At 49.4% G+C, this 24,834-nt stretch overlaps 1 protein-coding gene across 8 annotated transcripts in view; it reads left to right on the top strand.

Annotated features, from left to right (window-relative positions):
• The window catches only part of HSF2BP (heat shock transcription factor 2 binding protein), a 108,772-nt gene that overhangs the window by 37,932 nt on the left and 46,006 nt on the right, over window positions 1-24,834 (top strand). For 6 of the 8 annotated variants that reach the window (XM_059392451.1, XM_059392455.1, XM_059392448.1 and 3 more), the window contains one exon: window positions 4,228-4,357. In XM_059392451.1, coding sequence (XP_059248434.1) covers window positions 4,228-4,357 — 130 coding nt within the window. The remainder of the gene's footprint in view (window positions 1-4,227; window positions 4,358-24,834) is intronic. The other 2 variants (XM_059392456.1, XM_059392452.1) reach the window with 1 other exon arrangement.

Below are 24,834 nucleotides of genomic sequence, written 5' to 3'. Positions count from 1 at the left end.
GCCTTCGGCTCAGGTCATGATCCCAGGATCCTTGGATTGAGTCCCACATCGGGCTCTCAGCTCAGCAGGGAGCCTGCTTCCTCCTCTCTCTCTGCCTGACTCTGCCTACTTGTGATCTCTGTCAAATAAATAAATAAAATCTTTAAAAAAAAAAAAAAAAAAGAAAAATGTTTTAGGGTCATCGAAGGGCTTTTTTGTTTCTGTGTTCCATGGGCCTGGTTCTGACATACTGGATTTAGTCGGGTTGCACAGAGGTCTTGCAAAATCAGGGGAATTAGGAATGTATTATCTACATTCTGGTTAGTCATAGATATCTATCTATCCGGTTAGTCATAGATATTTTCTTAGTTGTCGTTCAGCGGTTGGTCTTGGGTAATGTTGGATATCTGGTAATCCTTCCTTAGATAAGAGCTTTCCTCCAGCTAACATTGTATGGCCTAGACAATGAACTGTGTTGTTGAACCGGACTGTTTCCTTACACGCTCACCTCCCTCCCCTCTTCATCTTGCTCAGGGAGGAAACAGTTATAGTCTACCTTGGAGTTTTCTGGATTAATGGGACGGAGGAGGCAGTTGATGTGCATGTTGGATCAGAGGGATCCCGACAAAGACTGTCCAGGTATCCTTCAGATCTGGGGTTATGATCCGAGAGAAGTAGTGTGGAACTCAGTGAATCCCTGCGGATGTAACTTTCTGGGTGAACTGTTGGTTTTTCGAGGTATGTTGGCCAACTTTATAGAAGGGACAGTAAAGGAACCCGAGCATTAACCTGTTCCGTGGGAGGGTGGGTGGCATGTGGTTGGGCAGCTCAGCAAAATGGGATACAATTATTTTGTTACGTGTTCACAGATCTTGGATGAGTGCGTATCCTTGACCAGTAGGCTTTTTAAAAGCAGGTGACACTAGGTGATTGGAAGGACTGGTACAAGGAATAACCAGTCCTTTTTCTTTGAAGCTGGTCGCCGTTGGCCTGTGGCCTTCTGAGGCTTCTCTGCTAGAGGGCACTGAGAAAGTTTTGTAAAGATTTAGCAGAACTCTTTTGGCTTTTGCTCTAGTTATTGGATTCTGTCCATAGAATCAGAATCTTTTTCCCATAGAGACCACAGTTCATTCTTGCTTAGTTCTTGAATCATATACATAGTTTGGACAAACTAATATTCCCCTCAGCTATAATCTGTGTATGAGAGAATTCTCTGGGATTTCTACAAGTCATCCTTCTGTAGTCCCGCAGGAGCTAGATCCCCCAAACTATGAGCAAAACTGCCTTCTGGAGGCTACTGCCCAGTAGGACTGGGCACCCTCTCAGCTCCGAAGGGCGTCTCCGTAAATGGCACACAGAGGCGGTGCTTTCACGGGGAGATTGCCCATGGCCCCCAGCTCTCTCCCTTGCCCCTGACAACTGAATGATTGACTCAGTAAGAAGCCACCACAGCAAATGCAAAGAAACAAAAACCAAACAATAAAGCAAAGGTTACAGTATTAAAGTTAGAGGAAACTTGCTTATGTTTCTTGAAGAAAGTGTGGTGTCGTGTTAGTGCTGTCCATGAGAGTTTTGTAGGAAGCAAGTCCGAGATGAGCAGCCGAGACTATGTAACTTATCAAACACGAAAACTGTATCTGTGTTGCTACTGTTATTTTAAACAGCTTTTCTGAGATGTAATGATCTACTCTACAGTTTGCCAATTCAAAGTGTGCACTTTGATGGCATCCTGTGATGTGCCTACATGTCCACAGTCCACTCTGAGTCCTTTTGTCCCCCCTGAGAAGAAAGGAAGGAATCCCGCTAATGGCCGTCGCTCCCCAGTACCGCCATTCGCCAGGCTCCGGGTGACCACTGATCTGCTTTCTGTCTCTGGACTGGCCCGCTCCCGGCTTTTACATGGTATAATCACAGCGTATGGGGTCCTCTGTGCTGGGCTTCTCCCACTCAGTGTCGTGTTTTCGAGGCTTGTCCACGTCGTTCCTGTGTATGACTGGGTTTCCAGTGTGTGGCCGAACCGCACTTATTCCTTGTCCCTTATCCATCAACTGAAGGGTGTCTGGGTAGCTTCTACTTTGTTGTTATGAATAATGACGCTGTGAGCGTCTGTGTCCATGTTTTGGTGTGGACGTGTGTTTGCGTTTCTGTTGGGCGGGTAGTAGGAGTGGGATTCCTGGGGTCACATGATCATAGGGTTTCAGCCACTTCAGGGGGCTTTCAGCTCATTTTCCAGGCCTACCAGCGATGCCCGAGGGCTGCAGTTGCTCTGCGCACTCGTCAGTGTTTTTAATTAATTTTCTGATCGTGGCCATCCTAGTGGGCATGAAGTGGGATTTCACTGGCTTTCATGTGCATTTCCCTGCTGGCCAGAACTGTTGAACATCTTTTCACGTACTTGCTGGCCATCTATATGTCTTCCTTGGGGAAATGTTTATTCAACACTTTGGCCCATTTTGAAATTGAGTTACTTATCTTTTTATTATTGATCTGTAAGAGTTTTCTGTATATTCCAGATACCAGTCCCTTATCAGACACGTGATTTACAAAATTTTTCTCTGATTCTGTCAGTTGCCTTATTACTTACTTTTTTTTTTTTTTTAAAGATTTTATTTATTTATTTGACAGAAATCACAAGTAGGCAGAGAGGCAGACAGGGGGGTGGGGTGAAGCAGGCTCCCCGCTGAGCAGAGAGCCCCATGCGGGGCTCAATCCCAGGACGCCAAGATCACCACCTGAGTTGAAGGCAGAGGCTTTAACCCACTGAGCCACCCAGGTGCCCCGCCTTATTCTTTCTTGATAGTGTCCTTTGAAGTATAGAAGTTTTAAATTTTGATGATATCCAGTCTTTTTTTTCTTTAGTTGCTTGTGTTTTCAGTGTCATATCTGAGAAACCATTGTCTGATCCAAGGCCATGAAGATTTATCCCTATGTTTTCTTCCAAGACTTTTTGGTTTTAGCTGGATATTTAAGACTTTGGTCCATTTTGAGTCAATTTTCATATATGATGTCAACTTCATTGGTTTGCATGTGAATATCCAGTTGTCCCAGCACCATTTATTAAAAAGATTATTTATTTGTCCTTTCTTTATTCAATTATTTTGAAACCCTTCTTGAAAATCAGTGAGGAAAATAAAACGAGGGTTTATTTCTGGATAGACAGAAAGAAAGAGGAGCGTCCAGGATTGATGCCGTGAGCTGATCTGGTAGCACAGATGAAATTTTATGTTCGTCTTCAGATTGTAGTCAGTCAAAGGCAGAACAAATAAGTGATAAAGTTCATCCTCCATTCTTTTTTTAAATTTTTTTAATCCTCCATTCTTGATAATTAACAGCAAACTGAAAACAGAAGGAAAGTTCTGAAACTAGTGAAGGAGACCTGTGAGAATCACCTGAGACGCCGCGTTGACCTGTGGATTACTGGAAGCTGCCCGTCGGGGTCAGGGGGCGGCCAAGGCTGCTGCTGCCTGCTTCTCTCCAAGTTTGGCCTGGTTGTCTGAGTGGGCAATTTTAGTCCCTGCGGATCATGCTTTATTGTTAGACCTAGCTAAAGAAAAGTCTCAGCAGCACAGACACAAATAAACGCGGGGGGCAACGATGTGGCCGATGTGGCCGGATGGGTGTTCACTAGTATTGACAGAGCCAGCAGGAGCCGCGGCCTTGGAATTCCAGTGGGGGCCGGTGGGATTACCTGGTCTCATCAGGGCCTCCGGCCTGCAGAAACGTGATACTTGCCGGCCCACAATAGGATGTAAAATTTAGAAAAGAGCTTTTTCAGGATTAGTGGTCATACTCTTTTTTGATCTCATGATTTCAGTTTGCTACTGTGGTTCAAAGTCGTTAGGCTTTCACTCCCAGGGTTGAAAATGGCTTTCAGTGTGTTTGGTCCCAGATGGAGTCGTATGCGTCCTCCTTCCGAGTGAACCCTGCCTGCCCCGAGCTGCTGAATCCAGGCCCCGGAGTGCACTGCGGTCAGGTCGCAGACATACTTAGATCCTGAGCTCTATTCCCCCGACGCGGTGTCTGCTAAGCACAGGGGACATAACTCAGCATCTTGGTGACTGTTGTGCCTGTCAGTTACTCTCTGGGCTGTCAGCTCCCGGATGGCCGTTTGGTCGTACTTCGAGGGCTAGTCTGCATTTTCAGTAGGTCCGTTAGGAGACAGAGCAAAAAACACTCCGTCTCAGGCAGGCTTTCCCAGGCTCTGAAGGAACAGTGATTTTGATGCTCCGTCTTATCTTTCTGTTGCAGATGTGGCTGCCATTGCGTGTGGTCGAGAATTCTTGGTTAACTCAAGCCGGGCTCTGTTGGACACCGTGCTGCAGCTTCTGGGGGACCTGAGGCCGGGACAGTGCACCAAACTCAAAGTGTACGGTGGACGGTATTAAAAAGCTCGTGTTTATTTACTTATTAGTTAGAATTTGCTGACTGGGCTTCTTTTGCAAGTAAACACAGGTAATTTGGCAACAGTACCAAAAAAGCAGAAGAAACACATGACGTGGAAATTAAGGGATGCGTTCTTTATTCGCTGCTGTTCTCACCCGTTAGAGCAGTCAGTGAGCCCCAGATGCCGTTATGTGACGCTTCAGGGTTCTGTTAATTGCCCCCAGAGTGAGCTTGGAGGTGTTTGTGACAGCAGTGTCCCACAGCCAGGTACGAAAATCGGATTGGGTTTCTGCTGGGTAAAAACCTGGTGGTTCAAACAACACGTCCTTCTCGGTTCTGTAGGTCGGAGTCCGGTGGGGGAGCTTACCAGGGTCTCTGACCAGCGTCTCTGGCCAGAGTCGCGGTGTTGACTGGCTCTTTTCCAGAGGCTCCAGGCGGGAGGCTTGTAGGAACGTTCAGGCTGCCAGCGAATCCTGTCCCTTGCTCTTGTAGGTCTGAGGCTCTTATTCCTTGCTGGCTGTCACATGTGGCTTTTCTAGCTTCCGGGCTCACTGAATTTCTGATCACACGAGCCACCCATCTCCAAGCTCCGCGAGCTCACTGAATCCTTCCTATATTGGGAAGCTCTTGGACTTCCTCTTCTACCAGCTGGAGAGAATGCGGTGCTTTTGAGGGGCTCATGGGTGTAAGTTAGAGATCACGCGATGAACTCCCTCTTAATGGACTCTGAGTCCCTTGATGGGTCATGTCTGTTCTGTTTGCCGTCACTGTCAGCCATAGAACTTAGCACAACCAGGGTGTTTCGCTCTGTGTCCAGCCCCGGGGACTAGGGCAGGAGATGTCTGGCCATTTTAGGCTTCTGCCCACCACACTGTTCATTCTGAGTGGCTGCTTTTCCTCCTTGGAGCATTGTTTCTAGTAGCTTCTTTAAAGGCTCTGTCATCTTGGCTGGTGTCTCTTGGTTGTCTTTTCCCTTGTGAGTTGGGATTTTTCCCGTTTGTTCGTGTGGGGAGTAATTTGGGGTCGTACTGTGGACATTGGAATACGGGGATGCCCCAGGTCCTGCTGAAACCGTGAAGAAAGTGTCGTTTTGTTTGAGCAGGCTGTCAGCCTGGTTGGGTTCCCGTCACAAGCTCTGACCAGCCTTTTGGGTCACTTCCGGCTTCAGAACTGCCCTCTGGTGCCACCCGTGCCTGCCTGACGCCTGGCTTGTCGCCGGCCGTTTCGTCCCCAGGCTGGGATATGTTGCTTGTGACTAGACTGACACGCGCGGCGCCTGGTGTGAGGCCAGGGCTTCTGAACAGCCTTGTGGGGTCGCCTGCCCAATTGCTGAACTCCTGCCGCGGGCCGGGGACTGGGTTTCCCCCTCGCCTGGGCTGCTGGGGTTCTGCGCGCCCCGCCGCGTCCTGCACTTCCGCAGCGTCCAGGGCCGGGGGAGGATTTCCTTCCACACAGCTGGGGTGACGTGGGGGCCCCGCGCTCTGCAGAGCCCTTCCCTGCACCCCTGCCCGAGCGGTGTCCGGTGCGTCAGTGCCACCCCTGGGCTCGGGGGCCGGAGGGTGAACTCACTGGTGGTCGCTGCTCTCGGAATTCTGCACTTCCCGGTCCGCCCGCTTGCTCCGGTTTGCCTGTCTGGGGTTTCACGAGCCGCTCCGTGCTTTCTGTTCAGAATTCTTCACTGCGCTCCGTGGGAGCAGAGGGCGGGCTGTGGCTTCCGCCTCATCTGGAAGCAGATTCTGGAGTCTGTTCTGGTATTTTCTACCAACAGATACATGTCCGTGAGCAGTCCGCTACAGCACGGCGCGTGACTCCTGCAGGTCTGCGGATGTGCTCACACGTGCGTCTGTGGCTCTGGGTAATTCCTTTCAAGTGTCCTGCGCGGGAAAACGTGGGAGGTTGGCTTGTCTGATCCCCGACTGCCGGGCACTGGGTTATTTGCAGGCTTTCCCGCCCACGCGGAGCGGTGTAGGGAGCGTCTGTGGCGAACTCCTCCTTGCCCGCCGGTGCGAGCACCGCTCCAGGAGCCCGACGCAGAGAGCGGCACGGGGCAGGGAAGGAGCGCACGCTCCCGGGTGAGGCGGCTGCCGCGTGGCCACCCCAGCCTGCACCTTTCCCGACGGTGGCGTTCCGGGCCCCCCGGCCCTCCTCAGTGCTTCGTTCTCGGTTCCCCTCTTGGGAAGAGTGTTCTCTAGATCCTCCTGCCTGTCTCTGGGTGGATGTTTCCAGCAAGGGGCAGGTCTGCAACAGTTTTGTTCCTGTGAATTACCTGTTCGCGTCTGTTGCCTCTTTTCCGTAGGGTTGTATCTCTCCCGACGGGCTGTGGTTTCCTACGTGTTCTGGATACTGCACGTTGTCTCTCCTGCTCTGCGGTCTGTGCGAGGTCAGGGCTTAGGGGCCAGTTCGCCCGCTGCTCCGCTTCCGAGGCTAGGCTTTGTGTGGGGCTGCGTCTCTCCTAGTCCCTGCGGTTCCAGCGCGCGGAGCCCGTGCTCGCTCCCTCGGCAGCCCTTGTCCTGCAGCGGGATGCGCAGACTCGCATTCGGAGACGTTTGCTTGCTTGCCTGGCTGTTTTCCATCTGTCGGGGAGCAGAGCGCACCTGTGGACTGTTCGCCTCAAACCCCACTTGGGACCTCGGCATTCGCCATCCCGAAGTGGCTCTCCTGCCATCATGGTCTCTGGCCGCCTTCGGGTTTGCAGGCTACTCAGCCGTGTTTTTCTTCACGGCGCATGCCCGACCTGGGTCCTCTGGAACCAGGACGTTTCTTGCACTGCAAGTCAACTTCTCTTTTTGGCCTCTCGCTCTCCGGACTGTAGCTTGGCTCTTCCCTTTTCATCTCTGTGAGCAAAGGTTGCTCATTTTCAGCAGTTTGGGTGTCTCAGACCCAGAGATAGAGAATTTTAAAAAAAGACTTAAATCTTTAGAACAGTTTTAGTTTCACAACAAAATTTAGAGGAAGATACAGAGATTTTCCATATTCCCTCTGGTCCCCACACATAGTCTTCTCCACTATCAACATCGCTCACCAGAATTTTTTTTGCCAACAGTGAGCCTCCACTGACACGTCATAATCTCATCATCGCCCAAAGACTGTAGTTTACCTGCATGAACTCTTCGTGTGTACGCTTGGTCTGCTTGGACCGCTGTGTTCCGACATACGTTCATCAGGGCAATAACATACAGTGTTTCCGCTGCCTAGAAATCTGTTGTGTTCTCCTGGTTCCTCTTTCCTCCCCCACCACCCCTGGCAACCACTGATCCACCACCGGCCCCACCGCTGTGCCTTCACCAGTGAGCCCTGTCGCCGGGATCCCACGGGATGCAACCTTCTCAGACCGGCTCCTGTCCCTCAGTGACATGCTGTCACGGCCCGTCCGAGTCTTCCTGTGGCTTTGAGTTTTAAGAGTTCTTTGTGTATTTTGGATGACTTTCCTCTATCAGATGCGTCTTCTGCAAATATTTTCTCTCTGTCCGTGGCTTGTCTTCTTACTTTCCTGGCATGGTCTTTCACGGAACACAAGTTTTTAATTTTGAAACTTATCAGTGACTTCATTCACGGAGCTTGGTATTGTGTCTATAAAACAGGTGTCACTGTATGGGGCGCAGATGTTCTCTGACATTATTCCCTGGTAGCTTTACAGTTCTGCATTTTACGTTGGGGTCTGCGATGCATGTTGACGTAGTTCTGTGGCCCATGTAAGATTGGCATCTGGGTTCATTTTCGTATGCGTGGACGTCCGGTTGTTCCAGTGCCACTTGTTGAAGAGACCATCTTTGCTTCCTTGTGTTGCCTTTGTTTGTTGGTCCGGCGTCTGCTGGCTGTGTTTGTGCGGGTCTGTTACTGAGCTCTGTTCTGTTCCATTCACTTCTTTGTTTTTTCTGTCACCAGTACCACGCTCTTTCGACCCCCGTAGCTTCATGGTGAGGCCTGAAGCCAGGTAGGGTTGGTCCTCCAATCTGTTCTTCTGTGCCATGTCGGCTCTTCCTGCCCTCTGCCTCTGCACAGACCTTACAATCGGTTTGCTAAGCCCCGGAGTAACCTGCTGGGATTTCGACTGGGACTCATGCATCTGCCGACCAAGTTGGGGAGAGCAGACGTCTTGACAATGTGGAGTCTTCCTGTCCATGAAAGTGGAATCAGTCTACCCGTTTTTTCTTTTTCTTTTCTTTTCTTACTTCCCTTCCCTTCCCTTTTTCTTCCTTCCAGATTTATTTATTTATTTGAGTGAGAAAGAGAGGAGGAACAGAGGGAGAGGGAGAGAAAAACTCCAGCAGACTCCTCACTGAGCCCAGGGCCTGACGTGGGGTTGGATCTCATGACCCTGAGATCATGATCGGAGCTAATACAAGGGTTGAACATTTAACCAGCTGTGCCACTCCGAGGGCCCAGTCTGTCTGTCTGTCTGTCTCCCTTCCCTCCCATCTGCCTTTCTTTCTGTCTTCCATTTATTTAGTTATTTGCTTCATCAGAGTTTTCTAGTTTTCTTCATACAGGTCCTATACATATCTTGTTAGATATATACCCGAGTACTTAATTTTTAGGAGGTGCTAAGGTGAGTGGTATTGTATTTTTAATTTCAATTCTACAGGTACATTGTTGGTATATGGGAAACCACTTGGCTTTTGTATGATTGTCTGGTATCCTGAAACCTTACTATAATCTTACTGGTTCTAGGAGGGTTTTTTGGTTGATTCTTTTAGATTGTCTGCATAGACAATTATGTCATAGACAATTATGTCATCTGTGGACAAAGACAGTTTGATTTCTCTCTTCCCAACCTGTATACCTTTTTTTTTTTTTTTAAGATTTATTTATTAGAGAGAGAGAATGCACGTGTGTGTGTGTAAGAGCAGGGGAGGGGCAGAGGAAGAGGGAAAGAAGCAGACTCGATGCGGAGCCCCCCATGCAGGGTTCAATCTCATAACCCTGAGATCATGACCTGAGCCGAAACTAAGACTTGGAGGCTTAGTTGGCTGAGCCACCCAGGCACCCCAATCTATTTTTTATCCTTTCCTGTCCTGTCCTTTCCTGTCTTCTCCTGTCCTCCATGGCAGGCTCTGTGCCATCGTGGAGGCCATCATAGGGCTCAGTCTCACAGCCCTAAGATTGTGACCTGAGATCATAACCTGAGCTAAAACAAAGTTTATCAGATTTGTCCAATTAACCATTCCTAGTTTACCGAGAGTTTTATCATGAATGGGTGTTGAATTTTATCAAGTGCTTTTTCTGCATCTATTGATATGATTTTGTGATTTCTCTTTTTAGCCTGTTGATATGACAGATTACATTAATTGATTTTCAAATATTGAACAAGCCTTTTATACCTAGGATAAATGCCATTTGGTCATGGTATACAATTCTAGATATGCTTTTTGGGATTCAATTTGTTAATATTTTGTTGAGGATTTTCGCATCTGTGTTCATGAGAGGTATTGGCCTATAGTTTTCTTGTCTTCGTGTTTTTGGTATTTGGGTAATGCTGTTCTCAAAGAATGAGTTCGGAAATATTCTCTGCTTCTGTCCTCTGAGAGAGATTATAGAGAATTAGTATAATTTTTCCCTTAAATATTTGGTAGAATTCACCAGTGAACCCATCTGGGCCTGGTGTTTTCTGTTATGGAAGATTATCAAATATTGACTCAGTTTCTTTAATAGATAGAGGCCTCTACAGATCTGTTCCTTCGTGTGTGAGTTTTCACAGATTTTGTCTTTCAAGGATCAGGTCCATTTCACCCAGGTTGTTCACTGAGCTGTTCCTGATATTTGGTTATTATCCTTTCTGTGGGATCTGTAGTGCTGTCCCTTTTCTCATTTCTGATATTAGTAATATGTGTCCTCTGTCAGTTTCTTTTCAAAGAAACAGCTTTTGGTTTTCTTGATTTTTTTTTTCTACTTGTTTCTGTATTCAGTTTCATTGATTTCTGTTTTAATTCTTATTTCTTCTGCTTATTATGGATTTAATTTGTTTCTCTTTTTTGTGGTGTCCTGAGGTGTAAATCTAGAAGATTTATTTTATTTTATTTTTAAATTTAATTTATTTTAAAAAAGATTTTATTTATTTATTTGATAGGGTGAGATTACAAATAGGCAGAGAGGCAGGCAGAGAGAGAGGGGGAAGCAGGCTCCCCGCTGGGCAGAGAGCCTGATGCAGGGCCTGATCCCAGGACCCTGAGATCATGTCCTGAGCTGAAGGTGGAGGCTTTAACCCACTGAGCCACCCAGGCATCCCGATGATTGATTTTAGATCTTTCTTTTTTCTAACGTAATCCAGTACTATAAATTTCCCTCTGAGTCCTGCTTTTGCTGCATCTCACAAATTTGGTAAGTTGTATTTTCATTTTCATTTAGTTCAAATATTTTAAAGTTTCTCCTGCGACGTCTTCTTTGGTCCATGTGTCCTCTAGCAGTGTGTTGTTTAATCTCTGGGTTATTTAGGGATTTTCCATTTACCTTTCTGTTACTGATTTCTGGTTGAATTCCACTGTGATCTGAGTAATGGTAAAGTTTCTAATCATAATAGCGGGTTCATCTATTTCTGCTAGCAGTTCTATCACCCTTTGCCTCAGGTAGTTTGACGCTTTGTTGTCAGGTGCATATGTGTTAAGGATTGTTATGTCTGCTAGAAGGACTGACCCTCTTGTTTTCACGTAAATCTGTTCTTTATCCCTGGTCACTAGTTGTGTTCCTAAGTTGCTGTGTCTGAAGTTAATAAAGCAACTCTCCTTTCTCATTACCATTAACATGGCATGTCTTCCTTCATCCATTTATTTTTACTCTATCTTTATCTTTATATTTAAAGTGGGTTCTTATGGACTACCAACAGCTGAACTATGTCTTTGATCCTCTCTGACAGTCAATCCTTCCATGGGGGCCTGTGGACCATTGACAGTCATGGTGATGACAGATACCATTGGACTCACAATGACCACACTCGTGACTCTTCTCAATTTGCTGCCCTTTGTCTTTGTCCTGTTTCTGTCTTCCTGTCTTTTTCTGCTTCACATGGTTTTCATCGAGCATTTTATATGGTTCCATTTTCTCTCCTTTCGTAGCAAATCAGATGAACTACTTTTTCACTGGTTTTTGTTGCTGCCCTACAGCTCACAGAGCCTTTACGAGGAATCCACTTCCACTTTCAGACAACGCCGTGTCCGCCCCCGGGGGGGGGGGGGGGGTAGGCGGGCCTTCTGGTCACGTGGGGGTCACGATCCCCGCCTCCCTGCCTCCGGTCCCGCTGCCTTGCCTTTCCTCACCTGCGGGCTGTGACCGCTGACGGCCGTCGCAGCTGTTACTTTGAGGGAACTGCTGATCGAGTAAGAAGAAGAAAAGCAAGTTTTTACTTTTCCTTCACTTATTCCTTCTTCAGACATCTTTCGGTTTTTTAAGTAGATTTGAGTTCTGACTTATGCTCCTTTTCTCTAAAGAGCTTTTAACATTTCTTCCGAGGCCGGTCTACTGGCAACAAATTCCAGTTGTTGTCTAAGAAAGGCTTCATTTCTCAAAAGATTTTATTTATTTGTCAGAGAAAGAGAGAGTGAGCACAAGCAGGGGGAGAGGCAGAGGGAGAAGCAGGCTCCCCACTGAGCAGGGAGTCTGATGCGGGGCTCGATCCCAGGACCCTGGAATCATGACCTAAGCTGAAGGCAGGTGCTCAGCTGCCTGAGCCACGAAGGTGGCCTTCTTCTTTATTTTTTTAAAGGATAATTTCACTGGATGCGGAACTCTAAGTGATTTTGTTTTTGTTTTTCCCCTCTCCACGCTTTAAATATTTCGCTCTGCTCTCTGAGGAGAAGCCACTGTAACTCTTGTCTGTGGCCGTGTGCAGGTGAGCTGGTTTTCCTTTGGCTTTGGTCAGGGCTCACTCGGTCTCTGATTTTCCGCAGTTTGGACACAGCGTGCGAGGCGTGATTGAGTTTTGCACTCACGCTGCTTGCGTTCTCCGAGCCCCTGGGGCTGCGGATCGGTGTTGGATGGTGGTTGAGGGAATTCTCAGCCACTCCTGCTTCAGGGATGTCTGGTGCTTTCCCTCTCGCTTCTCCCCTGCTGTCCCACCGCACAGAGGTCACACCTTCCGTGGCATCCCACGGTCCTTGGGCGTTCTGTTCCAGTTTTTCATCTTTGGTCCCTCTGCCTCGCGGTTTTCGGGTTTCCATTGGTGTGTTCTCCAGTGCAGAGACGCTTTCTCACCGTGTCCGGTCCACTAGGGAGCCCATTCAAGGCTGTCTTCATCTCTGTACAGTGTTGCTGACGCTAGAGTTCCTTTCTGGTTCTTCCTGAGGATATATCCGTCTCCGTTTACATCTGCCCGTCTGGCCTTGCGCGCCGTCCGCTTTGCCCGTCAGCGCCTCCAGCACGTTGGTCAGGGCTGTTCTGAATCCCCCGTCTGACGGTTCCGACACGTCGGCCACGTCTGGTTCTGGTGCACGCTCTAGCTGCACGTGTGTTCTTTAGCCTTTTGTCCTGTGATTTTTGTCTCGGTAGCCAGACACGAGGACCTGGGTGGAAGGAGCTGCCGTGAATCACCTTCGTACCGTGGTGCTGAGGTGCTGGGGGTGGCACGCATTCTGCAGGCCAGTGATGAGGGCTCAGGCCTCCGGTGAGCCTGTGCCTCTGGACTCTGACCTTCACGAGCGTTTCTCAGTTTTTTCTTCCTCCATCCCCCTTAAGTGGGAGAGGCTGGCTGGAGTGGGCTGGGGCTGGTTTTTCCTTTCCCTCGGTCTGGCAGGCGCTGGTCGACCTGCCTTCCCCGAGGGCAGGCCCTGTTGGAAGAACGGAGCACCTGGCTGTTTCTCAGAGCGCTGCTTTCCCCTGCGCCTGCTCTGGAGGCCTGCGCCGGCTCCTGGAGGCACGTGTCACCCTGTCGTGGAGGCCTCTGTGACTGGGTCCCTCGGACGTGTTAATTCTCACACTTGTCCACACTGAGCCGCTGGAGGTTGACCGGGTCTGCTCAGCTGTCCTGCCTGTGCTTCCCCTGCCGTGGCTTCCGCTCACGGCCCTCTGCTCCAGTGAGCCGTGACCCCCCGTCCTCACCGGTCTCTCCCTCCTTGTCTTGGGGTGACCGTTTGTCCTATGCCCCCCCTGGTCCTTGGGATCTTAGAGGAGCTGTTGATTTTTTAGCCTGGTGAGTTTTTTGCTTATTAGGGTGGTGTGGTGGCCTCCAGCTCCTGAACACGCAGAACAGGAAGCTGCAAGTCCCAGCTTTTTTCTTTTCTTTTTTAAGACTAGTTACTTATGAGCAAGAAAGAGCGAGTGTGTGCATGGCGGGGAGGTCCCCAGGGCTCCTGTCGGACCCCTCTCTGTGTCCTTGTCAGTCTCCACTCTGGTCTGCGTGGTGGCTCAGACTTCACACTCTGTGACCTTGGCCATTTCGCTCTTCCTCCGTTCTCTGCAGATGGCCCCCAGCAGCACCTTCCCTTCCTGCTCCCCGGGGAGAGGCGGGGGTGGGTGAGAGCTTACTCAGCGCAGCTGCCTCACTGGCACCCACCCACCGTCACTTTCTTCTTTCACGAGTCAGAGGACTCTGCGGCCTTCTGGGATTCTTGGGTGAGGGGTCCCTCTGGTTTTGAGTAGCTGCCCTGGGGGGTTTTCTCAGTTGTCTTCTCTGGCACCTGCATCTTCACATCCCCCTCTCCGCTGGCTCCTCTTCAGCCCCTTTCCTCTCAGTTGTGCTGTGACCGGCTTCATCAGGGCCCGTCAGGCAGCTCCGCTCAAGTTTCGGTGGCCTTGGGATGACCATGACATGACATGACATGACACATTTCCCAGGATGAAGGGTGCCTCATGGTGCCCTGTTCATTTTGCTTTCCTTTGAAGTCCCCGTGGGCCAGTGGCCTTGGAATAGACTTGATTCTACTGTGGGAGCTGGGGTAATCTCTTTGGGGGGACACACCCACAGGGTGACATTCTTGTGGCTTGGCCTCAGTGAGTTCTTTCAGTGTCCTATTCTTCGGGCTGTAGAATTTCCCACTCGCCCTGGTTTATCTGCTTGTTTTGGGGGAAGACTCTCCAAACCTAGAAACTTCCGCTATCTGGTGGCAGACGCATGCGCTGAGGCTGGGCCTCTTGAAGTGCTTTGTGCTGGGTGACAGGACTGCTGCCTGCACAGTTCGTATCTCACAAGCCTTGGCCCCCAGGCCCCCGAGGGGGTCACCTTCCTGCCACACCAGCCAAGGCTGCTGCACTGTGGGCCGTTCTCACATTCAGCATAGCCTCTCAGGTGCCTGGGTGAAGCCCGGGCCGGCCTAGACCAGGCTCCATCCGCTGAGGCTGGAGACTTCAGGGCCACCAGGTGGTGACGAGCCCTGTCCACCTCTTCTCCATGCATTCAGGGCGTGCCATGTCGGGAGCTCCCCTGTCACCACTGGCGTCTGTTCTTGTCACCCAGGCCTGCAAGCAGCACCGGGGCCTGCACCGTGACCTTGGGGTCGCGGAGGGCCACGGTGTGTCCTGCCGGCGCTAAAGCTGGTGTGGACTCCGAGCCTCTCCTGTTGTGTGTCTTCTGCCCCCCACCCCCGACTGTAACGCGACACTGGCTTTGTCCTTGTCCTTGACACTCAAGAGCTGGACAAACAAGACTTTTCTTTTGTGTGGGAGACCTGGATTTCGGGAATCAGGCTAACTTCCAGCCTTTCTCAGTACCCATTATTTCTTTTGTCTTTAATTTTCTCATTGTTTCATTTCCTGCCCTTCGTTACGATTCTACCAGCCTATCAAACAGCCCGTGAGAGGCCTTTTAGCGTCTTGTTCCAGCTGCTGCTGAGGGTTAGGCCTGTTGGAGACGTCATCAGATGCGTTTGCTGGAGGCCCAGGTTCGAGGTGGCTTTCCAGTGGGAGAGAGGAGCCCTCCGGCGGGGCGAGCCGTGGGGGGTGGTCAGGGAGGGCTTATCCACATTCCTGAGTGGTGAAAACCACTGGGTCTCAGCACACCACCACCCCCAGATTTGGGCCTGAGACACATGTTCTGTGAAGGGAATGTGTTTACTCTGTACCAGCCGTGGGGTATCCACAGGGCGTGGTTCGCTGTTCAGGGCCCGGGGAGTATATGGTGGGTATGGTCAGGGACGGCTGGAGAAGATAGCAGCTCTGCGAAGGTGTTTCTTTTTTTTTTTTTTTTTTTTTTTTTAAGATTTTATTTATTATTTATTTGACAGAGAGAGAAATCACAAGTAGGCGGAGAGTCAGGCAGAGAGAGAGAGAGAAGCAGGCTCCCGCTGAGCAAAGAGCCCGATGCGGGGCTCGATCCCAGGACACTGAGATCATGACCTGAGCCGAAGGCAGCGGCTTAATCCACTGAGCCACCCAGGCGCCCCTGCGAAGGTGTTTCTTGCCCAAGCACCTAGGGGTGGAGGATTCTAGAAATGCCCCTGGAGTTGGGGTGTACTTGGCTCTGCTTCTTGAAGAAGTTGTTGGTTGGTTTATGCCTCCACTTGACGGAGCCCCAGTGGTCATCGCAGGGTTCAGGGAGAAGTCCCGCGCGTGGAATTTCCCAGGCCCTCTGCTGCAGAAGCAGCTTGTGAGCGCTGCAGAAGACCAATTCATACTTTATAGCCAAACTAGCCTCGTTACATCTTTAAACAGATGTAGCTCTGAGTGGTTGTCGCTCTGTTTGCAGAGCTGAGCCCCCGGTGAGCGGTGGTTCACCAGCCTAAGGACCCACGCGCTGATTTCCCCTGCAGGATCCCAGTTTCCAACGAGGGGAGAACTTGTCTGGGGTAGTCAGAACGCAGACTGTGTTTGATAAAGATGATTCTAGAAGCATTTCCACAAACTGTCTTTGTGGCAGTGCCTTAGAACTACCCTGAGGACACTAAGCTTGGAGGGGGACTCTGGAAGTGCCACCACAATGCATTCGGCGGGTGTGTTCCTTTCCCTCTTCCGTGCTCTGTGAACTTCTGCATGGCGCGGACTGTTTCAGCTCTGCTTTCCCAAGGCGGGGACACCGGAGGTGCTCAGCAAAGGATACTAAAGGAGCAAGTGAGATACGGTCATTCACTTTCCGGCGATGGTTATATCTGCTTTGTTGATAACAAGTCATACAAAGTGTTAACCACGGTTTTGGTGGCTGGAGACCTTCACATAAGGATCCGATTAATACCAGTTGAAAAGAAATCTCTAAACATGATTGGGTTTTTCTCAATCCTTTCTAATCAATGCTTTATTATGTAGGAGGAAAGTTATCCTTAAGGACAGTTATAACGTATCTTGGTTGGTTAAGAGTTAAATATTCTAAGAGTTAAGAGTTATGTTAAGTTGGGCGCCTGGGTGGCTCAGTGGGTTAAGCCTCTGCCTTTGGCTTGGGTCATGATCTCAGGGTTCTGGGATCGAGCCCCGCATCGGTCTCTCTGCTCGGCGGGGAGCCTACTTTCTCCTCTTTTTCTCTGTGCCTGCCTCTCTGCGCCTGCCTCTCTGCATACTTGTGAACTCTCTGTTTCAAATAAATAAAAATGAAATCTTTAAAAAAAAAGAGTTATATTAAGTTATATATACATATATATATATGTTAAGTGTTATGTAAGAGTTAAGAGTTAAATATTTTGGGCGCCTGGGTGGCTCAGTGGGTTAAGCCGCTGCCTTCGGCTCAGGTCATGATCTCAGGGTCCTGGGATCGAGTCCCGCGTCGGGCTCTCTGCTCAGCAGGGAGCCTGCTTCCTTCTCTCTCTCTCTGCCTGCCTCTCAGTGTACTTGTAATTTCTCTCTGTCAAATAAATAAATAAAATCTTTAAAAAAAAAAAGAGTTAAATATTTTGAAGAAGGAAGTACGTTTTGAGGACAAATCTTAGATTATGTTTGATTTCCTTAGAGTTGGCAGCATTTCCAGATATTAACAAAGGTCATCAGAGCTTCTGCAATGTTTCTCTCTATCATTTGGGATCTGGAGCTGCTACGTATTACTCTTTCTCGGGCAGTAGAGCTTTCAGCCACGAAATGTTTGACATCTAGTGAAGTGGTCTAGTGCTAAGGTATAGATTGGTTGTTGGTGGTTTGAATATAACCTTGATTCTCCTGAAAGATGTTTTTTAGTGTTTCAAACTAGTTTGATCATTCTATGTGCATTTTTTAAAAAACAAAAAAAGCTGTATCTGGCATTTTCATTAAGAAAAAGTCAAATAACCTAATATGCATATGGTGAAAGAGAGAATCCTGCGGTTTACAGAGGAAGCCCCGGTAGGCTTCGTGAGGATGGAAGAGGTTCTTGAGTTCAGTTGTAATGCATGATGAGGGAGCAGGAGGCTGGCTGAGGACAAAGCAAAAGCTGGCGCCTTGCACCCCCTCTTCACCCGCTCCCCTCCATAAGTGTAGCATCCCTCAGGCAGCCCTGACTGCCATGAACAATAAGCAAATAGTTAACTTGCAGAGCTCACAATCCTGCTAGACAGGAGTCTCCCTTGGCTTACAAATGTCCTAAATCTCACTAACAAAGACGATTGATAGCAGGATTGTGAGTCCCCACCAAAAAGTCTCCCAAAGATCTTAATGTCAATGGCTGGTCTAAAGACAACACTGATCCAGCAGCAAGGGCAAGGCCTCCGGCAGGCCTGGGACATCCTGGCATCTTGTAGGCCCTCTTTAGCATATGAAAACTCCACTGACACCTCCCTTCCCCTCACCTTCCCCCAACCGCAGGGTACATAACCTGCCACCCCTCACAACCCGGGGCAGCAGCAGCTCTTCCTGCCCACGGGTCCTGTCCCCGTGCTTTAATAAACCACCATTTTGCTCCGGACCTCAGCCCACCAAACCTCACCTAGGTTCTAGAACTTCATCATATGGCGCCCAACGTGGGGCTGTGAGTCTTTACATTTGGACTCTGAGCTTCGGTGCAAAATTGGTGAGTACTTTCTCTCCATTTACTCTGATTCCAGGGCCTTTTTCAAGGAGTATGGTCTTATTGGAACACTTGCATGTCAATTGCTCAGGCTGTAATCCTCTAGCCCGTGGCTACTCCACGGGGAGGAGAGCATCTGCCTTTTGGCTGTAAGCTAGTATCCTGGCCGGAATGGCAATAAGACCCAGAAACTTGATGGCCTCACTCTATTCCTGTTCTTATAGAAAGTTGTCTCTCTTGGGCACGGGACAGCCACCTAAGTCACCAGGATGGCTGCCAATCTTAAGACTCCCGTGTGAGGTTTCCTTCTGAATGATCTAATGTGATCCCCTCCACATGCCCGGTCTAGCCACTCCTGGCCGCGGGACCTCCACTGGGAGCCGGTCGAAACCAGTACCCGATTGAATTAAAACGCAACCGGGGACCGTTTCCTAGGGAAGTTGGCTGCAAGGGCCACATGTGTTGGAATGTCGCATAGACCATGATGGATTTCAGTCTTTACTGTTTCTCGTCAGTGTCTTCTGCAAACCGCCTAAAGCTATGAAAGTGAGTAATTTCCCTTGCCAAAACTTCTCCAGCGTTTTTGTGGGTTAATATGGCAAAACAGTATGCAGTCTTCAGGACATACGATGGCATGGCACAAGCGTTTTAGTCCATTCACCAGGCACCCATCAGCAGCCTAGGATGCGATGGGGAAGTGGAGGGACGCCGGCACCCCTCCAGGGCCTTTTATGGCAGGAATGCCTTCTGGGGAAGGCAGGATGGTGATCAATATTGATATCTTGAGGGACGCCTCTGGTCGCTTTTGACACACAGGAACCTCTGACATATCCTGCGTGGGACGCTACCCAGGAGTCAGGGGGGATTTGGTAATGGACCTTCTTTACTTTTCTGGAAGCATGGCCTCAGTAGGCTTCTTCAGTTCCCAAGGACTCTACCTTGGGGTGCCTTTTAACCCACTGGAAATAATTTGGATTGCAAAACTTAGGAAAGGACCGAGCTCCTGTAACACTGCATGGCCTCAGTGGGATCTATCAGTTAGATCTCCTCTGCAGGAAGCAGGGCAAATGGACCTAGGGTGCCTGCATTGCTCATACCTAGGCCTTCATTGCTGTGCACCAGGACCCCAGACTAAGGGGCTTTTGCGGAATGTGTTTGCCCAAATGAGTCATCTAGTAAACTTTCTCCTGACATATTGGATGGTAATTACGTAAATAAGCCTTCTTCTAGTAAACCCAGGTTGCTGGGCCATCCCTAGCAAAGGGGACTCTGGCTTTATTTCTCTGTTTCTCTTAATAGATGTGGGGGCTTCTCCCTCACTCACGTCCCGTGTTAATGGCTATAACTGGAGCCAACTGGGGTTGGTCTAACTCGAGACAGAGACTATAAGGAATATTCCCAGGCAGCTGCCGAAACTCTCTTTGTTTCAGGGAAGTTTCCCTGTGTTCTCTGGCCTGACTTGGACTGCCTAACCCCTTCCCCCTTGCTGGTGGGAAAGCATGGCATCTGCTCCTCTGTTGGGGCTTATGAGCTCTGAAACCGGGAATCCTTTCTCTGCCTCCTGGCAGCACTTTGTTTCTTCTGTTTCCCCCTTATTGTGTTTCTGCACCAACGCGCGTGCAGCCTGCATGACTAGCCTCTAGATTATGCACCACGGCTCCTTCTCTCTTCACTGTCAAGGAGCAAGAAGAACACCCATTTTGCACCAAAGATATCTCAAGAATTCTTTCTTGGTCATCGGCTCCGGACCTCAGCCCACCAAACCTCACCTAGGTTCTAGAACTTCATCAATGCAGATCACAATCAACACGCAATAACCTTTCTTTTTCTTTCACTGGGAAAGAATCAGTATCTGACAGTTAGGAGCTTTGGAGAGATATGAAGCCAGAGAACGTGGACACCTGTCTACTCTGCTGGTGGGAGGGAGGTGGAGGCGGGTGGACAGCACCTGTCGCGGTTAATCTGCTCACGCCAGGACAGGTAATCCCCTCTTATGTGTATATACTCCAGAAAAGGTGTTAGCTATAAACACTGGGACGCTCGTGCAGAAACATCGTAGCATCTGCGTTTGAAACAGCACGTTTGGAAGCCTCTGTCAGTGGCAGAATAGGTGAATGGAGTGTGATCGATTCACCTGGGGATGCATCACTGAAAATACACTGTTACTGTGCAAGTCAGCGTGGACAGATGTCTCCCCATGGCGTGGAAGGTTGCGCACGGTGTGCTGCCACCCATAAGGGCAAGGCCGATGGAGTAGTTGGGCTCTGTGCGCTGTGAAAGCACCTAAGAGTGCGTGGCTGGCCGTGACGTGTGACCGACGCAGGGGTAGCTCCCACCTCCCTCAAGTGTCTGTGTTCTGACAGAGTTCACAAAGGGGATTTGATGATGGTGACAAGATTTTATTTCTTAACCAGGGATGAGGATATTGTATCGTTCTTTGTATCTTTTTGTGGGCCTTTGACGTTACATAGTAGATAACAATTAACCTGTAGACTCAAGGTCACACACATGGATTTTACTAGCTGGATGAGGGGAGCCACAGAATCTTTTTTTTTTTTTTTTAATTTTATTTACTTATTTGACAGAGACACGGCAGGAAAGGGAACACCAGCAGGGGGAGGGAGAGGGAGAAGCAGGCTTCCTGCTGAGCAGGGAGCCCAATTCAGGGCTTGATCCCAGGACCCTGGGACCATGATGTGAGCTGAAGGCAGCTACGTAACTGACTGAGCCACCCAGGTCCCCGGAGCCACATTACAAACCAAATAATCCTAAAACTCGTCTGGAACCACGAAAGACCTCAAACAGCCAGAGTCACCTTGAAAAAGGAAAGTAAAGCTATTCCAGATTTCAAAGTTGCATCACAAAGCTGTTGTCACCAAGGCAGTATGGTGCTGCACAAAAACAGACACAGATCAGCGGAACAGAGTGGAGAGCCCAGATACGGACCCTCAGCTCTATGGTCAGTTAATCTTTGAAAGAGTAGGAAAAATTTCTCATGGAAAAAAAACAGTCTCTTTAACAAATGGGAACACTGGACAGCAACATGCAAAAGAATGAAACTGGCCTGCTTTCTTACACCACACACAGACGTTCAGAGTGGATCATGACCCGTGCCAAAGGCAGACGCTTAGCCAGTTGAGTCCCCCAGACGCCCCAGCCCTTGATCGCTGTCGGTGGGACTGCAAACTGGTACAGCTCCCATGGAGAACAGTGCTGGGGGTCGTCCAAAAGTTCGAGAGAGAACTAGCCTATGGTCCACTAGTTGCACCACTAGGAGTGTCCCCAGAGGCTACAGAAACCCTAATTCAAAGGGACGCGTACCCCCTGATGTTCACAGCAGCATTTTCTACAGTAGCCGGGCTAGGAAACAGCCCAAGTGCATCCACTGAGGACCGGATGAAGGAGATGTGGTGTGCGCACCGTGGGATGTTGTCAGCCCTCAAAAGAAGGACCTCTTGCATTTGCAATGACATTGATGAGGGAGCACGAGGCTGGCTGAAGACAAAGCAAAAGCTGGCGCCTTGTACCCCCCCCATCCGCTCCCCCTCAGTCCTACGTGTAGCATCCCTCAGGCCACCCTGACTGTCATGAACTAGAAGCAGAGAGTTAACTTGCAGAGCTCACAATCCTGCTAGACCGGAGTCTCCCTTGGCTTACAAATGTCCTAAATCTCACTAACAAAGATGATTGATAGCAGGATTGTGACATCCCACCAAAAAGTCTCCCAACTATCTTAATGTTAATGGCTGGTCTAAAGACAACATTGATCCAGCCTCAAAGGCAAGGCCTCCGGTAGGCCTGGGACACCTTGTAGGCCCTCTTTAGCATATGAAAACTCCGTTGAAACCTCCCTTCCCCTCCCCTTCCCCCAACCGCAGGGTACATAACCTGCCACCCCTCACCAGCCCAGGCAGCAGCTCTTCCTGCCCACGGGTCCTGTCCCCGTGCTTTAATAAACACCACCATTTTGCACCAAAGATGTCTCAAGAATTCTTTCTTGGTCATCGGCTCTGGACCTCAGCCCACCGAACCTCACCTAGGTTCTAGAACTTCATCAACATGGCTGGAGCTACAGAGAATTAGACCAAGTGAATAAGTCAGAGAAAGACAAATACCACATGAGCCCACTCATGTGGACTGTAAGAAACAAAACAGATGAGCAGAGGAAGAAAAAGGCAAACCGAGAAAGACTCAACTCGAGGGAACGCACTGATGGCCACCACAGGGAGGGGGGTGGGGACGGGGGGATGTGGGGGGGTGGGGAGTCAGGGGGCACCTGCCCTGAGGAGCACTGGGTGATGTACGAAGTGTTGAGTCACTGTATTGTTCATCTGAAACGGATCCGACTCTGTATGTAACTACCTGGCATTTAAATAAAACTGAAGATTTAATGGGACAGGCACTTGCTTCTATAATGGGCGCATGGTAAATGCTCAATGAAATTTCAAAAAAGGGGGCGCCTGATGGGTCAGTTTGCTAAACATCTGACTCCCGATTTCAGTCAAGGTCATGATCTCAGGGTCTTGGGATCGAGCCCCACGTGGGCTCCCCAGCAGGGAGTCCGCTTGGGATGCTCTTTCCCTCTGCTCCTCCCTCCTGCGCAAGTGCTCCATCTCAAATAAATAAGTCTTTAAACAGGTTTGGCAGGCTTCCAGCTGCCAGTTTCTGTTCGTCATTTGGTCTGAGATGTCCGGTTGCTTCTCTCTCATTGTTCCTTAGCATCACAACTGGTGGTGGGAATTTGGCTACTTTAGATTCTAGCTTAGAGGAGCAGTTGGTGGTTTTTGTTTTTGGAGGGCAGACATCACAAGCCTTTTTGTTTATTTTCATTGCCGGCTGGTTTTGAAGTACCAGGTGTGTTCATTCTTCATTGTTTCCAAGTTGTAATTTCTTCCAAGATGAATATGATCATTGAGTCACTCACCTTTACTTCTAATGACTCAGCCTTGTGCAGCTGACTGCCAGGACAGCTTTCTGGCTTCTCACCAGGCCAGTCCACTGAGCCCCAGGCCTGCTACAGCTACGTGAAGACAGTGTCCTTTTCCACGAAGGAGAGTTTCTTGTATTGCTCTTGTAGCCTTTCGAGTTTGCGGGTGTCTTTCTGTTAGCCTGGCTTTCTGTCCTTCCATTGGCAATGTCGGCTGTGTCTGCACTCCCCAAGGCTGCAGAGGCGCAAGTTGTCTTTTGGAGCCTGTAAATCCGTTTATGACAAACCATCTGCTTAGCTTTGAGATAGGAAGCAGAATTTACTGTTTTTGTCACTGGAAGAAAGTCTGACCCTAGTCCTATGGTGGTTCGGGAAACAACACTTACTTCTAGTGACCCCGTGCCAGAAGAGGGCATTCAATGAGCAGTTTCTCTTGACTTTGCAATGGGAAACTCGATATATTATTTACAAAATATTTGTGGTTAGGATAGAAATCTTGGAACAGAAAGCACTTGCATAAGAAATAGGAAGTTCTCTGGGGTTGCTGTTTGCCAAGTCCTCTGTGACCTTGGAGCCGTCTCTGGGCTTCTGCGAGCTGTAGCCTGGCAATGACACGGGGTCTCGGGTGGTTCTGTGGTCGTTACAATGACCTTTATCCATCCTAGCTTCTTAAGGATGCCTAACTTTGACCAAATATAATCTTAAAGACATTTGTCAATTTTGTGGGTCTTTGCCGTGGTAAAGTTAAGTGGCAGTCAGTGGGGAATTTCAGTGTTTCCTGGAATTCGCCCCGTGTTCCAGTTATCCCTCAAGTGTTCATTTCACCTTTTACGTTTTAAAGAAGATTAGCTAACTTCATGTTCATTTGCTAAGGCAGGGGTTGCAACACTTTTCGGTCAAGGGCCGGATAGAAACTGTTTCAGGCTCTGGGGGCCATCCGTCTCTGTAGCAGTGACTCAGCCCTGGTCTTGCAGCGTGGAAGCCGCGGGCACAGCTCGTTGTGTTTTAAGGACTTCCGGCTCCCTGCGTGCGTGATCAGAAGTGAGAACTCCTCTCTTACGAATCCTGGATTGGAGGCCTCCGAAAGTTGTAGTTATGAATACGACCTTTGAACACTTTAATAACTGGAGAGCGAGATGACTAGTGAGTAGGTTTTGAAATGTGTAGAACTTGTCAGGAGAACTGGAAAGGAGTGGCAAGTTTGGCTCATTTTGTAGTCCGAGAGGAGGCTGAGGGCTGTAGTTCGAGACGCGGGCATCACTGCTCTGGCGGGCGATGGTCTAGTGTCGTCTTCTTGAACCTGGTAGCATTGCCTTGACTTTGAAAAAGCCATCGAAATACGGGGAGACGAAGACTGTCTCTGCGCTCTTGGCCGGGCTGAGGCCCGCAGTCACGGGGGTGGGTTCACGTTCCCTGTCTGAACTGAGCGCTCACCCTGTCCCAGGCCCCGGGTAAGCCGCGGCACACAGCCACCAGCTCTTTCGAGTTTGTGTGGCCTGCGCGGACGCACGTGCCACAGTCTGTTTCATCAGGCCCTTGTTAATGGCCTGAATCGCTGTTCTGGATTTTCTTCTGCCTCAGGCTCTACCGTGTCTCGACATGACACTGTTACTGATCCCATCTTGATTTAAAATTTCGATGTTTTGCTGTTTGTGGAGTTTGGGGAGTAGTTTTGATTTTTTAAAAACTTGCTTTATGATACATTTTAAAGATCCTGGTTACC

This window comes from Mustela nigripes, chromosome 2 (genome assembly GCF_022355385.1).
Source record: "Mustela nigripes isolate SB6536 chromosome 2, MUSNIG.SB6536, whole genome shotgun sequence".
In the NCBI taxonomy this organism is placed as follows: Eukaryota; Metazoa; Chordata; class Mammalia; order Carnivora; family Mustelidae; genus Mustela; species Mustela nigripes.
This window is presented reverse-complemented; position numbering and strand designations above follow the sequence as displayed.